The sequence below is a fragment of the Camelus dromedarius genome, chromosome 29, assembly GCF_036321535.1.
Source record: "Camelus dromedarius isolate mCamDro1 chromosome 29, mCamDro1.pat, whole genome shotgun sequence".
Classification (NCBI taxonomy): domain Eukaryota; kingdom Metazoa; phylum Chordata; class Mammalia; order Artiodactyla; family Camelidae; genus Camelus; species Camelus dromedarius.
This window is the reverse complement of record NC_087464.1, coordinates 17012182-17033682: the sequence shown is the minus strand read 5'-3', so window position 1 is coordinate 17033682 and position 21501 is coordinate 17012182. Positions and strand designations below refer to the sequence as shown.

The 21501-nt window shown below is 42.5% G+C and overlaps 2 protein-coding genes across 4 annotated transcripts in view; both read left to right on the top strand.

The window, feature by feature from the left end:
• IQGAP1 (IQ motif containing GTPase activating protein 1) overlaps positions 1–4451 on the top strand; it is a 90686-nt gene extending 86235 nt beyond the window's left edge. Inside the window, exons 37-38 of the mRNA XM_031440601.2 lie at positions 313–421; positions 2270–4451. Coding sequence (XP_031296461.1) covers positions 313–421; positions 2270–2383 — 223 coding nt within the window. The 3' untranslated portion in view covers positions 2384–4451. The remainder of the gene's footprint in view (positions 1–312; positions 422–2269) is intronic.
• Positions 4452–15192: 10741 nt separating this feature from the next.
• The window catches only part of CRTC3 (CREB regulated transcription coactivator 3), an 87679-nt gene continuing 81370 nt past the window's right edge, over positions 15193–21501 (top strand). Inside the window, exon 1 of one of the 3 annotated variants that reach the window (XM_064480601.1) lies at positions 15193–15443. In XM_064480601.1, the coding sequence (XP_064336671.1) occupies positions 15312–15443 (132 nt within the window). In that variant the 5' untranslated portion in view covers positions 15193–15311. The remainder of the gene's footprint in view (positions 15444–21501) is intronic. The other 2 variants (XM_064480602.1, XM_031440600.2) reach the window with 2 other exon arrangements.

Below are 21501 nucleotides of genomic sequence, written 5' to 3'. Positions count from 1 at the left end.
GCGTGGTCACATCAGAAGGCCCAGAGAATCCCTGATGTCACCCCTTAGAGGCCATTTGTGGCCTTCCCCAGTAGTTCCTCTTTCCATAGAAAGCAAGTGCTCCCGGGAGGTTGCCACTCCTCTCTACAGATCCCTAAGTGGATGGTACTTAGTGTACAGTCCAACACGGCTTTGCCTGCAGGAGTACTTTGGACCTTTATTTTGTACCCCTTTTCACTCTTGAAGACGTTGTCCGTCTCCTTTCTGTGTTTCACAGAATATTTTTATATGAGAACATAAAAATCATACCTTTATGATGCTATGTTTCAACAGGTTTAAAAATGTTATCTTTGAAATCAGTCCAACAGAAGAAGTTGGAGACTTTGAAGTGAAAGCCAAATTCATGGGAGTTCAAATGGAGACATTTATGCTACATTATCAGGTTGGTTTGCACCAGGTGAAACCGAAAGCTCTGTGTGTGAGGTAGTTGTGTTCTTGTCAAGGTAGGAGAATGGATAAAAAAAGACACCACGTGGTAAAAGCAGTCCACCTTCAGCAGTGAGCTGGGGAAGGAGCTGAGGATTTTGGTGCATCTGATTTGGTCTGCAAATGCTTCAGAAAGCATATCTGAATCTTCTACTTGGTGTTGCCAGTAAATTGAGCTAATACCTCAGACCTGAACAGGATGCTTAGGTACAGATCTAGACAGTACAAAATTGTAAGCCTTCTCAGTAGCTTGAAAGCTCTCTCTCTTTTTTTTTTTTTTGGCTATCATTTTGATTTGGGAGCTTAAATGTGCATTTCTGACAAGGTGTGTGTAAATTGCATCTTTGTAAACTGAACCCCATTTTAAATTCAAAAAGAATTCTGCAGTGAATCATTTTGCAAAATAATTATCTCTAATATTTATTTTAAAATAGCTCTATTTTTTATGCACTAAACAATATCAGGGCACTGAGAGGATTCCTAGGGAATGCACAGACTCCGTTAGTTTTATGTCCATGGTGCTTCACTGATGATCAGTACCAATCTCATTTGCACTGCTGCCCTCTGTCAAGCTGGGCAGATGCCTTTCTCTGAACATGCATCTGGGCTCTTGCACACATTACTCTCCCTTAATTGGGGGCTCTCCCTCCTGTCCCCACCTTGTTTCAACTCCCATCATTTATTGAGTACTTTCATGTGTGTCACCACCCCCAAAGCTTCCCCGATCAGCCAAGCCACAGTTGGTTTCTTCTTCGTATCCGTAGCCTTTAGACTCAGCCTCTGTTCACCTTAGGTGTTGACTTATTTTCCTGTCAGCCTCCAAACTGCAGACTCCTTAAGGACAGGGAGCATTTGTTTCTTTCTCAATGACTAGTAGACCCTCAAAACATGTTAGCTGTACAGATGTGACATGATTTTGTGATGCACATAGCTAACTCAAGTCCTTACACAAAGAAAGATCCTGTTATTCCCTCAGTTTTACCAGAGGCCACCCAGTCTACCTCAGTGATGTATTCCTCCATGCACAAATTCATTAAATAGGGAATGACCGCCAGGTGCGCGGTATTATGTTGGCACAGGTGCTGTACCAGGGTTCTCGTTCTCATGCAGCTGCTAGGATTTTTCCAAAAGGTGAATTGGTTGAACTTTTGAGGTCCCTTTAAGCCCTTTGACTCTTGCTTTCTGTTTATTACTCTTCCAAAGTTTAGGGGTGAGATGACTCAGATTTCCTCAGTTTGTTCTGGACAGTGGAGGGTAGTGGGGAAGGCAGGGGCCTTGCAGTCAGATCCGGATTCACCACGTCAGACTCTGTACTGGTGGGCAGGTCGTTAAACATCTCTGAGCCTCAGTAGCCTTATCTTTAAATCTAGGATAATCACACCTTGTAGGATTTTTGTCAGGGCTTAAAAGGACAATATAGAATGTGCTTCCACATCGTGGAGCGCAGAGTAGGCACCTACAAGCCATTTAGTCCTCTCTTTCCCCTTGCATTCAGAATATAAAAGCTTTCTCATTTGAAATAGAAAGTAAGACTCTAGTAGATATTGTTGAGACATTACTGGCCTTATCTTGTTCTTAGTGGTTAGTAGACTTCATCATGGATTGAAACGCCGTCACCTTCTCCAGGTGACACATCCTTAGACAACCTGGGCAGTGGGCAGGCAGCACCATAGTTGTGGACTTGTTTCTCACCCCAGGTCACATCCGGCATACAAGTGCCTCATTCCTTCTGGATCCCTCCCTATATTGTGTCCTTCCTTTTCAGTTCCACAGTCTTAATTGTCCAAATGGTTTTTTTGAACAGGACCTGTTGCAGCTACAATATGAAGGAGTTGCAGTCATGAAATTATTTGATAGAGCTAAAGTAAATGTCAACCTTCTGATCTTCCTTCTCAACAAAAAGTTCTACGGAAAGTAATCGATCATTTGCTGCCAGCCCAGAAGGATGAAGAAAGAAGCGCCTTGCAGCTACCTTTCTAGGGTCCTTCTTTACTCATAGGAAGCCAAGACCCAGCTCACACCACACCAGTGCCTCAATCTGATACACCCCCATTACCCCATGTTTAACTCCTCCCACTCAGTGGGACTTTGGTTGCCCTTTTTTCATAGTGAAATTGTATTTCAGGCTTATTCTTCATTTTCTTCTGCCACTTAGGAAAGAGTGGGAACTCCACTGAAATCTCTCATGTTGTTACAGTCTTAGAGGTGGCATTACTATATTGTAAGCTTTGGTGTTTGTTTTAATTAGCCATAGGGATGGTGAGATTTGAATTCTTGTTATTTAGAAATGGAAGCCATTAGCACCAGTAACATGCATATATGTAAGAGACACAAGTAAAATGTCAGATTATCCTTTGTTATCAGATTGTCACTTAATAAATTTGGGCAGTTCTGTTAGTGTAACTCTCTCATCGGTGAATGGGAGCGCCCCATTGACAAGATTAAGCTACTTAGGTAAATTTGGGGTGGTCTGAGGCGCCCCTCTTATTTGTGGCACCTTGTTTGTGTTGGTGCACAGAGACTGACTAGGTTCAGGAAGATAGTCCACTCTGTCCCTATGGCAAAGGAATGGTTAGCCCTAGCGTAGAATGTAATTGTTTTCAAAACTGTTTTATATCTTAAGAGTGCCTTATTAAAGTGTAGATTTATTTCTTAAAATGTGGGTGATAGGAATTTTAAAGATTTATATAACGCTTCAAAAGCCTTTTTAAATACTGTAAGAAAAGGGTTTTTAAAAATTGGCTTATCTGTATATCTGAACTCTTAAAACTTTCTTATAGCTAAAACACTAGGATTTATCTGCAGGGTTGCAGAGAGAGAATCCTGCCTTAAATAGCCTGAAACAAAAACAAACAAAACCAGCTAACCGATGTTACACTTGATATTAAAGTCTATTTCTCCCCATTTCTTTCTCTTTTCTCTTGCTGCCCACACCGTGCCTTTACTCTATGAGCTTCAGGTTTTTTTTTTTTTTTTAAATTTGGTCACAAACAATTCTGTTCTAAACATTGAGTTTAGGAAGCTTTTGTTCTTAGATTAAAAGTCATATACTTAAAAAAAAATCTGTTTATCCAGGAAAATATATTGAAATCATGCTACTGAGCCTCCATTTTCTCTTCATGTTTTGGTTCAGTATTCTTTTATCATAAAACATAAACTAATATTAAAACATGTACTGATGTGTATGTATTTAAAGCCAATAAATTGTTTCATTAATAACAAATCATGTGATGTCCCTGTTACAACTGTAAGTGTTGGAGATGTGTCTTTCATGGAGGACTGTGTACTCAGTCAGGTCCACGGGTGCCAGAGTAATAGTTGCATGAAGTCTTCACACACTCCAGACAGCCCCTGGGCAGGAGCAGAGGAGAGGTGTGGAGTGCCACGGAAGGAGTCTCCACTCCTCTGACCTTATTTGTTATATTTTGGAAGACAGTTTTTCCGTAAATATTTTCCTCAGATTAAAAAAAGGTGCTATTATAAGTAGCATCACCTCAAAAACTGGAACCAACCAAAGTGTCAGCTCTTTTCTCTTAAAAGATGATACACATCCCAAATGCATATTGGGCCCCAAAGGCCACATCCATGAGAGACAGTGAGCAAAGTTTACAACTCCTTTAATAAGATATCATGTTTTGATTATTTGTAAGGATTATAATTCCCTTGACACAACCTCTAGTGCAAAATAGCACAAAGTGCACTTCAAGAATTTTGACGGAAACTGTGTAGAATTACGGTTTTAATAGCATTGAGCATTCCCAGATGATCTCAAGTCAGGACATTGAAACCTCGTAGTGCTTATTAATTTTAATTTATTAGCTATAGCATCCTCTCTCTCAACTCTCTCCTTCCTTGACCTTCTCTTTGACCAGCCATCATGACACTTCCCATGAATTTACTTCCTCCTAAGAATTTGGTCTGTCCATCAGATTGTTGCTGCACACAATCGCCTTTGTATCTCTGTATGAAATAAAAGGTCACTTGTTCGTGTTTGTGTTTATTTCTCTCAGTTTCACTGTTAGCAGTTCCTGCAAAACAGTGCTGACTGGAGTGATATTTAATAATTGAAAACTGCAACACAAAATAGCCCCTTCATAGTCTTTTTGAAGAAGTAAATTAGCTATCAAATCACTGAATTATCTCAAAGCAATTTTTAACTTGTGAATTCAGCCTTTTTAAATGTAAATTGCTAAACATAATAAGGGTGATGGTGGTGAACAAACATAATGTCACTAATTTCTTTTTTTTTTAATCCTCTAGATTTGTTTTTAATTATTATTGGTGGACATTTCAGTGGCAGTTCTGATTGGCTAATGGCTAGAAGTTTCAAATTATAGCAGCACTGAATGTTGTTTTATGACAGCAGCACACTAGGTCGCAGTATGTCCCTCAGGGGACTTCTGTGTTACATACAAGTCACCAGAAAAGACTAGCAGAAGGTGGATATGAAAGAAGTAAACAGCTGCAAAAGGGTTTGAGAAAAGGGCTTCCTTCTAAGTAAGGTCCCAAGGGGTAGCCTTACTTAAAAATACAAATAAGCGTATAGAAGCGTCCTGCTGTGTTTATAAACCGAGGCCAAGCTATATTGGAAAATTAGCAACGATGTAAAATAAGGAGGGAAACGGAGTAATTCTAAAGTAAACATAAGTGAAAAATTGGAGGTGATGGTTTGTGTGGGTGGCCGGAGATGACCCCACAGGCTTCTGAGGTAGAGAGACGTACTAAGAGCCTGGGCTTTCCTGGCAGTGGGCCCTTGTGGATGGAAGTTACCCTCGGAGCCCGTTTTCCCCTTCTGAATTGGGGAGTCCATTCCGTACGTGTGTTACTGAAACCTGATGTATGTATATTTCAACAACTTACGCTCTGCATGGTCCTGCCAAGAAATCAAGGGCGTTAGGAAGGTGCTTATCAAGAATAACAATGTTAAGGAAACCAGGACAGGAGGGAAATGAGAGGAGAAAGGTGGACGGCAGGCATCTGCAGTGATGCTGGGATCCCACGGACGCACTAGCAGTGCAGCCGCGCAGGAGTGGGGCCGAGCAGCCCCAGCGGTGCTGCAGACACTTTTCCGCCTGTGTCAACCGGAGAATTTGAGAAAACTACATTTTAAATTTGACGTCTGCATTTTTTACTTTTAAACTGTGAAGTATGTAATTGCCAACATATGAATTTCCAGGTAAAAATTACTTCACTTTTTAAGGTATCCAATGGAACCCTCTATTTTATTTTATTTTTTAGTTTTTGTTGTTGTTTGGGGTTTTGTTGTGGGGGAGGCAATTAGATTTATTTATTTTTGTTCACATTTTATTTTTTAATGGAGGTACTGGGGATTGAACCCAGGACCTTGTGCATGCTACGCACTCTACCACTGAGTTATACCCTCCTCCCTAGAACCCCCTGTTTTAAAAGGTACATGAACATAGTTGGGGTACTAGGAGTGCTCATCACTATTAGGTTGGTCATTGTTTCTAATCTTTTTCAATGGAAATAGGTTTTTAAAGAACATTTCCTGAGTTCATAAGAAAAATTTTTAAATAAAACGCTTATATCTTCATATATGCGGCTCTATGAAAGAAAAAAAAATGCCCTGATTGGTAGCATTTGCCAATTCCATGGTGTAAATACTTCCCCATAGCTGATTTTAAGCTTGATGCCATTGGTCACTGAATGTGGAATTGGGAAAAGATGCTAACAATCAGCTCTCATGAGCTAGTGCTAAACTACTGATTTGATTCCAAGAATAATAGGGAGCAACTGTTGGATTTTAAGAAGAGCAAGAAATCATCAGATTTGGGCTTTAGAGATGTGAAGGATGGAGGCAAGACTCAAGACAGGTTGTGTTAGGTATCCTCTCTGTCCCTGCAGATCCACTCTCCACCCTTCCCCTCTTTTCCCTGTGAAGCTGGCCACATGGACTACATCACTGCCTACCTTCCGGTTGGGTTTGGCCAATGACAGGCACCATAAGGAGAGTAGGTGTCTAAAGGCAGGACAGGTTAGGATTCATTCTTTCAGGTCACTGAATTGGCTGCCCCTCCCCACCACAGGTGAGAGCTCCTTACAGGTAGCTGTCTCCAAATAACCACCTTCTCCCTACTGCAGTTAGCAATCCCTCCCCAAGTCCCTTCAGGCCCAGAGTTCTAATGATTCCTGCTGTAACTAGCCCCAGGGACACTGCATTATCCATAAACCCCGCCCTGTTTCTTTATTAACTTTTCTTTAGATTACCAGTCTGAGTGTACCATCTGTTTCCTTCTGGGACCCTCACTGATACACAAGTGGACCAATTAAGGTCTCAATTAATGAGAGATTTGGTGGCCTGAACTGGATAGTGGTTGTTAGGATGAAAAGAGGTGGATGAATTCTAGAAATGTTTAGGAAGTAGAGTTGATTTACCGGTTGTTGGAAGAGTGGAACACTGCAGAACACTGGGCCAGCAAGTACTCAGGAAGTATCCTGTGATCAAGAAAGTTTGGGAAGTGCTGTATTCCATAATTCTGCTTGGAAGTTCCAACACATGTAAACACATTAAAAAGCTTTGAGAAGTTCCATGGTCCAGAAACCAGCTTGACTTTGTGTAACCCCGCTTTCCCCAAATATATTTGGCTACGCAGTCCCATCTCTCCTACTTTTCAAGAAGCTCTTCTTAGCCATCTATGAAATTCATGTTCCGTGGAACACACTTTGTGAAAGGCTGGAGAAAGAGGAGGCTAGAACAGAAACTGACTTTAACCTCTCAGTAAGTTCTAAATATTACTTAGGAGACCAAAACAAAAATCAAAAATGTGTCTTTGTATGTCACATTTGCTAAAGAATTTTGGATTCCATTCAACAGTCTGAGTTTGATTAAATTATCTGTGAAACACTTTTTGGCCTCAAATTGCAGATATTTATTCTCAAAGTTGCCCCTACTTACCTAGAAAATAAGTTTCATATGATTATGTAAAAATGTATACTTGATAAACTTATTATACTTGCCCACAATAACTGGCCTTTGTCTCTGGAGAAACATATTTCCAATACCTATAGGTACAGAGGCCCAGAGATCTGGATGGTAGGGGAAAAAACTGGAGATAGAGGTTGAAAAGGCACGTGATTGTAAGAATGATGTGATAGGAGTTCAAGGATAACTCCTTTCATAAAAAGCCAACTCAGAAAGAATGAGCTTCAAAAACAAAAAGAACCAGTGCCCAAACATCCTTTTCCACTAAGAGAAACCAGGACTGCTTGGAGGAGTGGCTGGTGCTGAGACTGGGAAGAAAAGGAACAAAATGGCCAGAATATCTTGTTATACCCAGAAAGGAAAAAACACTAAAAAATGGATGGGAATATAGTAAAAGGACACAGAAACCAGCTTAAAGGCTAAAGCTGGGATAATGTAAATACAAAAATAATAATAGCAATGGATTATAACCTATTGGATAAAATAAGAATTCAGGAGCCCATGCTAATATAAACAAATAAATAGGGAAGGGGCAAGAATCGTCAATGGATGCTAAAACCAGTTGGGTGCAGGTTTGTTGAGTAAAAAGATATATAGTCTCAGAGTGTCTCCCTTCAGGGATTGTATTGATTACAAATGGGGAAAAAAAAAAAAGAAAAGAAACAGTGGAGAAACCTGGCAGACAGCATTTTAACTAAATGCTTCAAGCTTAACATCAGTAATAGGACAAGTTGACCTCATGTGCCCCCTGATTGGTAAACTGAGAACACAACATTGCTCTTGTACCATCCCTACCCAAAATGCATAATCTGAAACTAGCCATGAGGACATACAAGACAAATCTTAATTAGGGGACATTCCACAAAATAACTGGCCTGTCACTTCAAAATTTTGCAAAGTCATGAAAGACAAATAAAAACTGAACCACTGTTCCAGACTAAAGCATGCTAAAGAGACATGACAACTGAATATTGAGAGTGATCTTAGATTTTCTTTTTCCATAATATTATTTTGAGACAGTTGGCAAAATTTTTAATAATATCTGCAGATTAGATAATAGTACTATATTGGTGTTAATTTCCTGATTTTGATCATTATACTGTTGTTAGGTAAGAGAATATCCTTGTTTTTATGTAACACAAATATTTAGGGATAAAGGGGCATCATATCAACTTACTCTCAAATTGTTTAGATAAAATGAACATGTATATATGGAGATAAATAATAAAGCAAGTGCAATAAAATCTTCATGTTTGGGAATTGGGTAAGAGTACATGTGGATTCTTTATATAATTGCAAATTTTCTGTAAACCTGATATTATGTAAAAATTAAAAGTTAAAAAAGAGAAATGAGGATCTTTACCTGAGTGCATTAGGAATGATTTTGGCTGCAAGAAATGGAAAACAGACTTCCAGCAATTTAGACAAATAGGGTTATCTTAGTTTCACAAACTTCCAGAGGAAAGCAGTTGCAAGTGTTGGTTTAGCTACTCAGTGCTGACACTGATCACGGTTGTTTTCTGTCTCTCTGAGTACTGAATTTGTTTCCATGCTTTCTCTTCATGGTTACAAGATGGCTCCATAGCTCCAGGCATCATATCTGTATTCAGAGCATAAAGGACAAAGGCGCTAGCTGCAGCTAAATAGGTCCCCTTTATCTGAAAACCAAAGTTTTCCGAGAAGCCTTCCAATTGGCTTTCCCTTAAGTCTCAACAACCAAACTGGTCATGTGGCCAACCCTGCCTGTGGGGGTACTGGGGAAGTGGCACCTGCCTTCCCGGTCTCTGCAACAGAAGAGTGGAGGGAGGGTTTGCAACACCAAGAAGTCAGTTACTTTCAGTTTGAAAAGTATAGCTCATATTAATTCTTTGACTCACTCTATGATTCCATTCTTAATGGCAGCACTTCTTAAGGTTTGACATAAACCATCTATAACAAAATCACCTTCTATGATTTTGACCTTCTATGGGCCCTGAGTACTCCTGGACATTCTGGCTGGTTATTATGCCACAAATACAATGCTCTGATCATTCTTTATGGGGTCATTTCTCAGGGCTGTGTTAGCAGCGAGCAACTTTGAGGGATGAGGCAATGCCTTCTTCTAGATCAAAGTTGGTTGGTTTCTCTCCTGTAACAGAACCCGTTGCATAGGTAGGTATCCATCTAAGCCCTTCTGTATCACCTCTGTGGGACCTGGTGGGCAAAGGGAATTGACACAAAAATGATGCCCGTGCTGCTTGCTCTGCGGTGATTCTGACCCAGGAGTCTCCTTCCTCCTGCTAGCACCCATGAAGTAGTAACAGATTAATATATCTATTTGTAAGCAGGGTAAAATCCCAGCCTGAAAGGGTAAAATCTACCCACCGTCAAAATTAACAAGGAAGCTTGACTATCTCTGGCTGGGCTCTGGGAGGAGAGTGGGGAAGCCCCTTGAGAAACCAAAAACTTGACTGTACATGGGTTTAGGATCTGAATTTACAGTCTCTATGTAATAAAATTCTCATGTCTACTAATTGATTCCCCTCCAGCTCATGGAACAAAATGAAACATTTGAGTCATATTCCCACTACCCAAGATTCCCATGCGGGAAGATAATCAAGCCCTCCTAAACATGAAAGCATAGTGAAAAACATTAGGAAACAATCCACCCTAAACAAGCACCAGCAAATACAACAAGTAGCATTAGAGCTCCCCAAATTTGAAATAATAGAACTATGTGCTGAAAGAGAATATAAAATTAGTATAACTAAAGGCATAAAAGAAGGCATAAAAATAAGAAAAGAACAGGACTCTTGAGTAAAGCGTAGTCAGATTTGAAAAAGAACTAAATGAAGTTTGTAGATGGAAAAACCTAGTTCTTAAAGAAGGAAAAACTCAATGGATAGGTTAAAGAGCAGATGAGACCTCACTGAAAAGAGAAGTTAGTAGAGTGGAAGATACATCTGATGAAATTACAAAACTAAACTAAACTAAAGAGTGGAAAATATGAAAGGGAGGTAAAAAGATATGAAGGATAGAATGGAAATGTTTAATATGCATCTAACTGAACTTCTACAGGGAAAAAACAAAGAATATTGAGAAGCAATACTTAAAGAGATTTTAGAAAAATTTCTAGAACATTTGAAAGACACGTAGCAGAGTTTTCCAGTTGTTCTCTAGTATCTACTCTCCTGGCATCTAAAAGTAATGGTCCTCAAAGTGAGGTCCCAGAGCAGACAGCATCAGCATCACCTGAGAACTTGTTAAAAATGCAAATTCTCTGCACCAGCCAAGACCTACTGAGTCAGAAACAGAGGTTTCAGAGCTCAGAAGATGCTCAGCAATTTGTTTTAATGAGCTCCCTAGAGATTCTGGTGGATGCTAAAATTTTAGAACACTGTTCTATGGTAATAGAATCTTGATTTGTGGTTGGGCACATGTCTGCCTTGTATCCAGGTGTGGCTGTGTAATGAGGTTTCATTCAATGGGGTGCACATAGAAGGAAGTTCATGTAGCAGCTTCTGAAAACCTTCCTTAAGAGACAGAATGCGTGTGCCCTTCTCCCTTTCTTCTACATACTGCTGCTTAGAATGTACATGCTACCATCTTGCATCATGAAGTTTAGCGTGTGAACGGCAGGACGATAAGATACTACCTTGACTTTTGCAGAAGAGAGAAATAAACTTTCTTATTGTTTAAGGTTACTTTTTAGGAAGTTTTCTGTTCTAGCTTAATCTAATCCTAAGTGATATATATCTTCAGATTGAAATAACTGAGTTCCAAACAAGATAAATGAAACCAAACAAAATCCGTATTTTGACATGTTGTAGCAAAACTGCAAAGTAACCAAGAAGAGGAGACAGATTATCTACAATGGAATAGAAATTAAGCTAAGAGTGACAGCAACAAAAGGGACCAGAAGGCAAGAAAAGTACTCAAAATTCTGAGTTTGACCTGAAAATAATTGATACACACAGATAATGAGCAAATCTCTTACAATCTTTATGAAGAATGAAAAGGTATGAGAGCAACTTAGACCAGGTGTCAGCAAACTATAGTCAAAGGGCCAAATCTGTCCCACTGACTACTCTTGTAAGTAAGGTTTTATTAGAATTCAGCCACGTCCATTTATTTATGTGTTATCTCTGGCTGCTTTCATGATACAATGGCAAAGGTGAGTCGTCACAAAGAGACAAGACCAGACAGCCTGCAAAACCTAGAATGTTTACTATCTGGCCCTTTACAGGAAAAAGTTTACCAACCCTTGACTTAGACAAAGGTCACATTTCAGTGGGTGTGGATTCCCAACAACAAAAGACAAAGCAATAGAAAATAGGAGAGAAAAGATGAGAAAATTAGACACGCAATCTAGGAAACCCATTAACTGACAAACAGAATTTCCAGAAAGAAATAACAAAGAAAATAAAGAGGCGAAAATTATCAAAAAGATAAGACAACTTCCCAGAACTGAAGGACATGAATATCCAGTTTCCACACACATGCCTAATGCCAGAGCAATGGATGACAAAAAAAGCCCCACAGCAAGGCACGTCATCATAAAAGATCAGAACACTAAGCCATCAGAGAATGGGGGGGGGAGGGGAAACAATAAATAAACATTAATAGCCCTCAAAAAACCAGGTCACCTACAAAGGAAAGGGAAACAGAATGTGAGTGGCCTTCCCAATAGCAACACGGAATGTGGGAAAACTGAAGCAATGATTCAAAGAACTAAGTGGAAAGGATTTCCAACAAAGAAGATGACTATTCTTAGCCAAACTATCGATCAAGTCTGAAGGAAAAATAAAAACATCTGCTTAGACACAAAGTTCAAGGATTTGACCTTTTATGTACTTTTTCTTTCTCAGGAAACTATTGGAGAATGTCCTCCACTAAAATGAAGGAGGACACAAAGCAAGAGGACCACTTAGGATGCAGGAAGCAGAGGTCAGAAGACGGGAGATGAAGGGAGCCCCCAGGACGATGGGGAGGGGAGCCAGCCACTAGCAGTCCAGGCTGCAGCAGGATGGCAAAGTGCTCTAGGACAGACGTTCCCCCTAAAACTGATCATTCATCAGCTCAGTAATGTCTTTCACAGTTCAGGGAACCTGAGAAAGAAGACCAGACGCACCAGCAGAGGAGAGGGACAGGGCAGAAAATCCAAATATTATAAATCAGAGCTTGGGAAAGAATTTATCACGAGCTGAGAGAAACCTAAGCAAATAAAATACAAAGGCAATTTTTAATGCAAAAAAATTGTATAAAAATGGAACTATAGTACACTTGGTAGACAATATTGACTTATCAAAAATGATGATAAAACTACACTGTAAGAATAGAAGTAAGGAAAATCATATTTTTTATTGGGGGCACAAAAGAGCCAAGTCATCCTTTCCCATAATAGAAAATGAAGCTAATATCTAAAATTGAAAAATAATCATAAATCAGCAGGAAAAACTTATTTACAGTGGGAATTGGGAATTACTTCTTTTTAAAAATGTAGGCCTTGTAAAACTATTGTTAAGCAAATTACATATACTTATTTGACCAAAAAGTTAAGTTGAAATGATTAAATTAATCATAATAAGAACAGAAGTAGAATGATTATCTTCCAAATTAGATAGAAATATGGAAATAAAAAACAGCCATTTGATGCAATTGGATGCAGGTATGATAGATACCTACATAGGTGAACTGGTAAATGAAAATGGAAGATTTAACCTAGCACCCACTCCAGGGTCCGATTGTGCCTTCCTATATTTCAGAAGCTGAAAGGTTACAACTACATTTCCGAGATGTTATTACAGCTAGGATTCTGAATGGAATGTTGGCTCTTCCAATCAAATTTGCTCTCTTATTTGATTTGTAAGGTAGAAGCGAAGAGGAGCCTGTGTATGTGCTGTTTCTATTGGCGAGGACTGTTGTAGAAGTGTCCAGTTTTTCTACAATGGCTTGTTAGCATGGCAATAGCTATATGGTTCAGGAGGTGGCAAGTATAGGGGGAAGGGTCTAGCTCAGTGGTACAGTGCACGAGGTCCTGGGTCCAATCCCAGTATCTCTGTTAAAAATAAATGAATGAATAAATAAACCTAATACCTCCCCCTCACCAAAAAGAAAAAAGAGAGATAAAATGGAAAGAAAATAAATAAATCATTAAAAAAAAAAAAGGAGGTGGCAAGTATAGGGACAACGTTCCAATTTAGTAGGTGGTTTCCAGATTTTAGAAGAGGCAGTGGCTCTTTTGGTGGCCTGGTTCTGCAGCATGGCTCTCAAGGTCATTCCTGAATGTTCAACGTGGAGTCAGCTTCCTCAGCCCTCCAAGTAAGTCCTTAAGCCACTTTCTACCCTATAGTAAATCCTTTTGAACTTAAACTATGTAGAATGAATTCTGTTCTCTGAAATTGAATCCAGACAATACAACAGGAAAACAGAAAATAAAATATAAAGAAAAAGCATGGAAAATAGCACAAAATACAACAGAAGAAATAAATCTAATTATGATAATAAAACAAGCTAACCTCTAGCTAATAGAGATATGTTCTCATATTAAACTTCCCCCCAAAAATCTGTAAGACACATTAAAAGAAACAATGAAATACTATACATATGAATCTCAGAAACAATGGTCAATGAAAAAAAGTTGCACAAGATTATTCAGCATGAAGCCATTTATTGTAAAATTTAAGACCAAAGTTTAGTATTCCATATGCAGTTGGTAGATCCATACATCATATGTAATAAAAGTGTAAAAACATGGATGAGGAAGATATGTACTGACTGGAGCCCAGTGACAATCTCTAGGGAGGAAGGAGAAAGAACAAGGGTGGGATTCTAGTTCTGTCTAATTTTATATTTCTTTAATAAATATCAAGTAAATAAAGCAAAATGTTGACCCATTTAATCTGGATAGTGGAGGCAGTGGGTATTAGTATCATTTTCTACACTCTTCTGCGTGACCCTAGTATTTCCTAATTTACAAAACACAGACATGCGCTCAAAACTTTCCAGGACATCTTTATGCACATCAGAGCAAACGTTTATACGGAGAGGAGCTTCTGGGCTGCAGGAGAGGGAGGGAAACGGTTGAGGCTGACAAGGGATTATACACTGGTTGGAGTTGGACTTTGCCGAGGCCACAGGGATGCTCGGAAAGAGCCAGAAAAAGGGGCTGGGGCTGAGGACCCAAGAGGGTGCACCCGGGAGGGGACGGTGTCTCCAGTTCGTGCAACTCGGGAGATAGTTTTAAAAACTGAGATCCAGATTTAGTAACTTTTTTCTTGGGTGGGCCTGAGCAGGCTGTCAGAGACACAAATCGAGGGAGGAAGCGGGCTGCGAGTCGGAGGAGGGAAGGCAGACGTTAGGTTCCACAGTGTGGGAACTGAGGGAGAGGGCTGCTCAAGCGCAGGTCGCCCCTTTTTCACCCCCTTAAGGAAATCATCCTAATTGGGGGAAGATGGGCGAGAAGGGTGTTGAAACTCTGTTCTAAAATTGTAACGTAAATGCTGAGGCCAGTGTATCCCTACATTGGAGCGTTTCAGTAAAATGGTACCCTAGCTGCTCCCTCACGTCGGACCCGTTTTGCTCTGCCGACGGGGGTTTCCTCGGTGTCTGCGCGGCGGTGCTGAGCCAGGCTCGGGACGCCGGGGAGAGCCCTCCCGCGGCGGGCGCGGGGCCGGGTCGGGGCCGGGCGGCGGGCGACGGGCGGCGGGCGGGCCGCGCCGAGGGCGGGGCCGGGCGCGCGGGGGCGGACCTCGGCGCGCTCCCGGCCGCTCGCTGGCGGTGGGGCCGCGGCGGCTCCTCTGCCGGGTCGCGCCGGAGGACGGGCTTCGGGCGGCGGCCGGGGCGGCCTGCGGACGGACGGGTGGGCCGAGGTGCAGGCCCCGCGCCCGCCGTCTCCCCCTCCTGCCGGCGCCGGGCCCGCGCCATGGCCGCCTCGCCGGGCTCCGGCAGCGCCAACCCGCGGAAGTTCAGTGAGAAGATAGCGCTGCACACGCAGCGGCAGGCCGAGGAGACGCGGGCCTTCGAGCAGCTTATGACCGACCTCACCCTGTCGCGGGTGAGGCCCCGGGGCCGGCACGGGCGGGGCGGCCGCGGGCGGGCTCCGCGCGGCGGGTGAGAGGTCGCGGGGCTGAGGCGACGGCGGGGCCGGGCGGGGGCCGCGCCCGGGGAGCGGGGCCAGGGAGCGGGGCCGGCGCGGCCGCGGCCTCGGGGCTTCCCCGCCTTCCGACACCCGCTGCCCTTTGGCAGTCGCCGCAGAGGTGGGAGGGTCGCGGGGCCGGGTGTGCGGGGAGATGGGAAGGGGCCAAGCCCGGGAAGGCGGGCCACCGAGTGAGGGCGGCCTAACGGGGAGGGTGACCGGAGGGAGCCCCGAGAGGAAATCACAAACAGCTCGGGGGCGGGCCGTGCGGCTTCTCACTGCTGCGAACATCCAGCATCCGCGAGTCCTCCTGGACTGCTCGGCGTGGAGGGCCGGAGGGTCCCGCCCGCTCCTTCGGGAGAGCGCCGCGCACCAGTAAATCCAGGGCCCGCCGCGCTAGTTTGGGGTCTGTCTGGGTACCGTGATGTGCTTCCAGGTCGGGTGTGGGGCTTTGCTACTTTCACTCCTTGGAGGTGCTTTATCGGTCCGGTGTACTGAGTTCAGCCCTGGCTATTTCATGAGAACTGGCAAGGTGCACGGCACTGCTGGTAACTGAGGAGGGTCCAGGAGGAATGAGTAAGGCGTGAGCCAGGACAAACACCCGGCGAAGTTAGGTAACTGTCGAGTGAGGCAGTGGAGGATGGAGAGCCAACAGGAGTGTCCGCTCAGGGCTGCCGAGACGGAGGATCAGCGTGAGCCCGGCAGGCCTTGAGGATCCTGAATACTGACCTTGAAGGACCCTCAGGAGGATTGGGGAGGAGATACAGATGGCTGGGGCAGAAGTAGGGTGGGCAGCCTGAAGGAGGGCTGAGAGCAGAGTTGCAAACTAGTGGTCCCTGGTTCACTGAGCTGCAGACGCGTTATTGTTTTGTCCAGCAGTGTTTGGGAAAACGTATCTTGCCAGAGCTGGGAAACTTTCATAGAAATCAAAATTGGAGATTTTAATATAAACCCCAAAATTCTCTCTATTTTAAATATATATTTATATTTATGGACATTTAAAATTGGGGGACCTGATAACTCTCATCCTGATTTCCTATATGACAGCCACTGTCTGGAGCTAGGTGGTGGTGGCCCCCTCAAATGGAGCTCGAATTCTCTAGTTCACACCACACCCTGTCATGACCTCCCACTGCTTAGGCTAGGTTCACTTGCCATTTGGCATATTTTTGATGCTGTTTTCTTTTAGCTAAGTTAAGGGAAAATCAAAATATTTCTTATACTTTCATTTCTATCATGCTGAGAAAAATATAGAGAGACAACTGAAGATTTCAGGCAATTTTTTTTCTCATCACCCTACTGGCTTCACTCTTAGTTAACCCTCCTGGTGTCCTCAGGCATTTACGTCTGTGACCTCTGTTAGATTGGAGGATGAGCATGGCAAGCTCACAGCACATTGAGGAGAATGACTGGCTGAAAGTTGAGTATTAATGCTGGGGCCTGTGTTGTTTTGTGTTGTTTAAGTGCATAAATTGTGTATGTACAAATACATGCACTCTCTGTGTCTGTATATCTAGAGTTAATCTGATCTCTCACCCAGTTCATGAATCCCCTTTAAAATGTCCTGGACAAATGAGGCCATAAGGGATGTACGGACTCTTTTAAAGGCAAAAAATTTTCACAGATCCTGTGTTCACTTAAATGAGTTTGATTATGTTACCCAAATATGTTCAAACATAAACTTGTATATTAAAGTCCTTTGTTTCTAGCCGTGATACCACCATAAACTAAAACACATGTACCAAATAAATTTAAAGTTACAAAAGCAGTAAATTCAACTGGACATTAGTTTAAGGTAAAAAGTGCTATTTTGCTGAACTGAATTGAGGCTCTCAGTGTGAATCTAGTGCTAAACCCTGTAGCTGAGATTCTGGAGTTTAGCAAGCCTGATCAACTGTGCCCCATATTGTAACTCAATCTGACCACTACTTTTCTCTTTTCTAATTACTTTAAAATTATGGTGTCATTTTATTCTTCACTTTATATAGGGCATCATTTACATATTAATTCTGCTTGTATTCTTTCCCCCTCTATCAGTTGCAAGTAAAATAATAAATACTGCTTGGTTCCACTGTGTTCAATAACACAAAGGCAAATGATAACACTGAATTTGCCTAGTAGTGTTTGCTCACTTAAAATTTTAAGGGTAATTTTTGTGATTTCAGTTTTGAAATCACAAAACTGAAACACTTCTTATAGAGAACTCTTAGATCCCCAAGCATATGTCTGTGAACCTCCAAGGGTCCAAGGATCCCAGATGGAGAAGAATCTATCCAGTTCATTATTGGTAATTGGATGACAGATAAACTGACTTTCTGTTACCAGCCCGTGGCAGACACGCTTCTGGAGGGGACAGACATCACTAATCACTCTAGATACTCTTTCGTTTCTGAGTCTGTGTGCCAGGTCTTCTTCTGCATAATCAGAGCCAATCCTTCAGAGTTAAAGTTAAATCCTATTTGTTTAGTAGGTGGGATGGACCAGATTATGGAGAATTTTTCACTCTAGCTTTAGGGGTTCAGCCTTATCAGGAAGCAGTGAAAAAATTCTGAGAAGAGAATGCTAGGAGGATTAGTTCAGTGGTGGTACCTGGGATGATAAGGAGAGGGAAGAAAGTGGAGGCAGATATGCCTGGAAAGAGACTGTTCCTTTGTTCATTCATTAATTTATCAGTACTTGAGTGCCCAGTGTGGGGTGGAGGGTAGGGGTGTGGTGGGGGGAGGTGAAGACATGATGCTTTGCTTCAAAGATCTCATTAATTTGTTTAGCAAATACTTTTTGAGTTTCTGTGTGTGTGTGGGCGGGGTGTGGTTAGGATGGATACTGGGGATATAATAGTGTTTCCTCACAGATTTTAGGGTTTCATGGGGAAGACATTCACTTGACAAGTAAGGACACATTTTGATGAATATTACAAGAGGGGAAACCGATGGAGCTCAGGAGTGCATGATAGGGAGTCCTCACCTCTTGTGGCCTAAGGAATTAGTGGGAGTGGGGAAGGCATTTGAGGGTATATGCTTGTGTGTTGAGGGTGGGAGAATGTTTTAGGCACAGGGAACGGAGGTTCAGCAAGGGGATGAGGAGAGTAGTTTGAGATGAGGCGTTGACGGGGATCAGACCATGGAGACAGGATTTGGGACTTGATCCTAAGGACAATGGAAAATCATTGAAGGGGTTGAACCAGGGGGGATTTGCATTTTAAAAGGATGTGGCTAGCTCCAGAATGTCTGCTAGATCAGAAGAGGAGGTAGCAGAGAAATCTTCTGAAGTCTAGGAGATGTGATGATGGCCTTGACAAGGATGGTAGCAACAGGGAGGCAGAGAGATGGACAGATTGATACTTAGGAGGTAGAAAGGACCAGACTTGGTGAATGACCGGGGAGGTGAGGAGGAGGGAGGACCCGAGGATGATCCCCAGCTTTCAGACTTGAGCCATGTCTCCATTAAGAGAGGGAGCACTGGCAGGAGGAAGGTGAGAGCAGACTCACTGGCAGGAGATGCTGAGGGTGAGGTGCCTCTGAGGCATTTAGGTAGAGATGGGCTGGCAGATGGTGGTTTGCATGGTTCTGAAGCTCAGGGTGGAAGTCTAGCCTAGTGAGATGAGTGTGGGAATCTTTGGTGTGAAGCTGCAGCAATAGATTCAGCTGCCTAGGAAGAATTTCTAGAACAGATCTTACAAGTTGGGGGCCTAAATTTTAATTTGGCCCTCAGATGTATTTTTTTTTTTTTTGGAGCATTGCCACCACTTTTTTTTTTAAGTGAGGGCCAACAACAAATTCTGAGATTTTACATTAAAATCTGGACTCTGGCTTCTTCTGAAAAATGAGATCATCTAATAACACTTCCGCTACCTTTCTGCATGGCAGCATTGCCTGGAGCTGAATGGTGGCTGCCCCCATTAGATGGGGCACTTGTGTTCTTCAGTTTGCCACAGTCCCATCGCTCCCTATGGTTTCCACACTGTGATTCTAGCCTGCTTCACTTACTTGCCTTCCATACTTGGCACCCGTAGGCTTTTGAATTTGTGATTTCTGCTTTTGAATTTGTGAATGAAACGTGCAGAGGGCCTAGTAGAAGCCCTAAAGGGGAGGTAGGGGAGGAGGAGCCAGCAAAGAAGACCAAAGAGCAACCAGAGAGGTAGGAGAAAAGCCAGGAGGATTATTGTTCAGAGGAGGGAATGTGGACCAGCTGAGCCTCGTGCTGCTGACTTGGTCTGATGCGATAAGGACCGGTCCTTTGGTCTAGTCAGGGGGAGGTGGTTGCTAACCTTGCTGAGAGCCACTGCGTTCCCAGGGTGCTGGGTGGAATGGAGGTTGTGAGGCATTGAGAACTGAGTGGAGGAAATGGGGACAGAGTTGGGAACTTGTTCAAGAAGCTTGGCTTTGATGGACAACTTGTGTTGAGAAACCACAGGATAAATAGCATATTAACCTGGCATGTTGATTTAGCTTGAATATTTGGGAAGAACCAGTACTTTTATATTAAAACAAACATTAGATATGCTATGGAGTAGTGAGGTCTCTGAGAGAGGAATAGAGAGAGGAGACTGAATATTGAGTGTTATCTCTTTGCCAGGCACTGTGCTGATCACTTTACATTCATTATCTCATGTAGTTCTCACAATAACCCTATGAAGTAGGTATCTAGAATGCTCCTCATTTTGTAGAAGAGCAAACCGAGACTTGAGACATAAGTTTGCATGGTTGGTAAGTGGCAGAGCTGGTGTTTGATTATGGTTGTCACACTGAATGTATGATCAAATGCTTTTCTTCCCCCCATTTCCCATATCAGATTATACCAGGAGTATTTGTTGAAAACACTTTTCTTTCCACATTGAATTGCTGCAACACTCTTGTCAAAAATCAGTTGGCCATGTATGTGTGGGTCTATTTTTGGACCCTCCCTGTTCTATCAATTTGTACATCTCTCTCTTTTTAAACAATAGCACACTGCCTGAATTACGATAGCTTTATTGTAAGTCTTGAAAGACCATAATTTAATTCTTCCATCTTTGCTCTTTTCAAAAATTGCCTTGGCTACTCTAGATCATTCGCACATCCATGCATTTCAGAATTATCCTGTCAATTTCTGTGAAAAGGCCTGCTGGGATTTTGTTTGGGGTTGTGTTGACTATTACAAGACTTCTTCAAAAAGGAATTACTGAGGCTTAGGTATCATTTCATGTAGGTATTGAAGGAAAGTCCACCAAAGCGTGTGACTGTTGGCCAACGGTTGCTAACTCAAGGCCCAGGGTGAGGCAGGTAAGGAAAATGAGTGGCGGGGCCAGGAATGAGATGATACACAGTAGCTGATCTCAGGCTGGAGGAATAACAGGGTACGGCGAGGACTTGGGCAAACAGGAGATCCCCAGCCCTGTCTAAGGGGCAGCCACTTCTCAGCTCCATGCGTTGTTGCCTTGCGCGAATATGGGTTCCGTGTTTGTCTGATCTTTCAATCAAGAAAAGATGGAAATCCAGATTTTTATTCAGTTTTGCAATTTTAAAATTTAAAACATTGAGTAGGTCAGTACCATGTGGGTCAGACAGAACTCTCCAGGCTAAACATGGCTTACGGCCTGCCAGTTCGTGACCTCTGCTTCAGGCTAATCATTCTTTGGTCCTCATTTTCCTCATCGGTAAGCATGACTCAGTTTCTTTCTAGCTCAGTGGTTCTAAATTTCAAAGAGGAAATTGTCCAAATTACTCAAGGGTTTAAGAGGTAGTTGAGGATATCAGCAATAATGATAATATTTTGAGAAGTTGTCCAGACCCTTATAGTTTACATGCCACTGTCATGTCTGTTCTCTGTTTTAATCCTCACATTATCTTTGTGAAGTAGACAGCAGAATAATTTGCCCACCTACACGGGCGATCCAGGTTACAAAATCAGGTATCCACATTCCAAATCCAGTGCTCTTTTTACCCTAGGGCAGCAGTCTCTGAAGGCTCTGGAAACAGGCACTTTGGAAGGGAGAGCA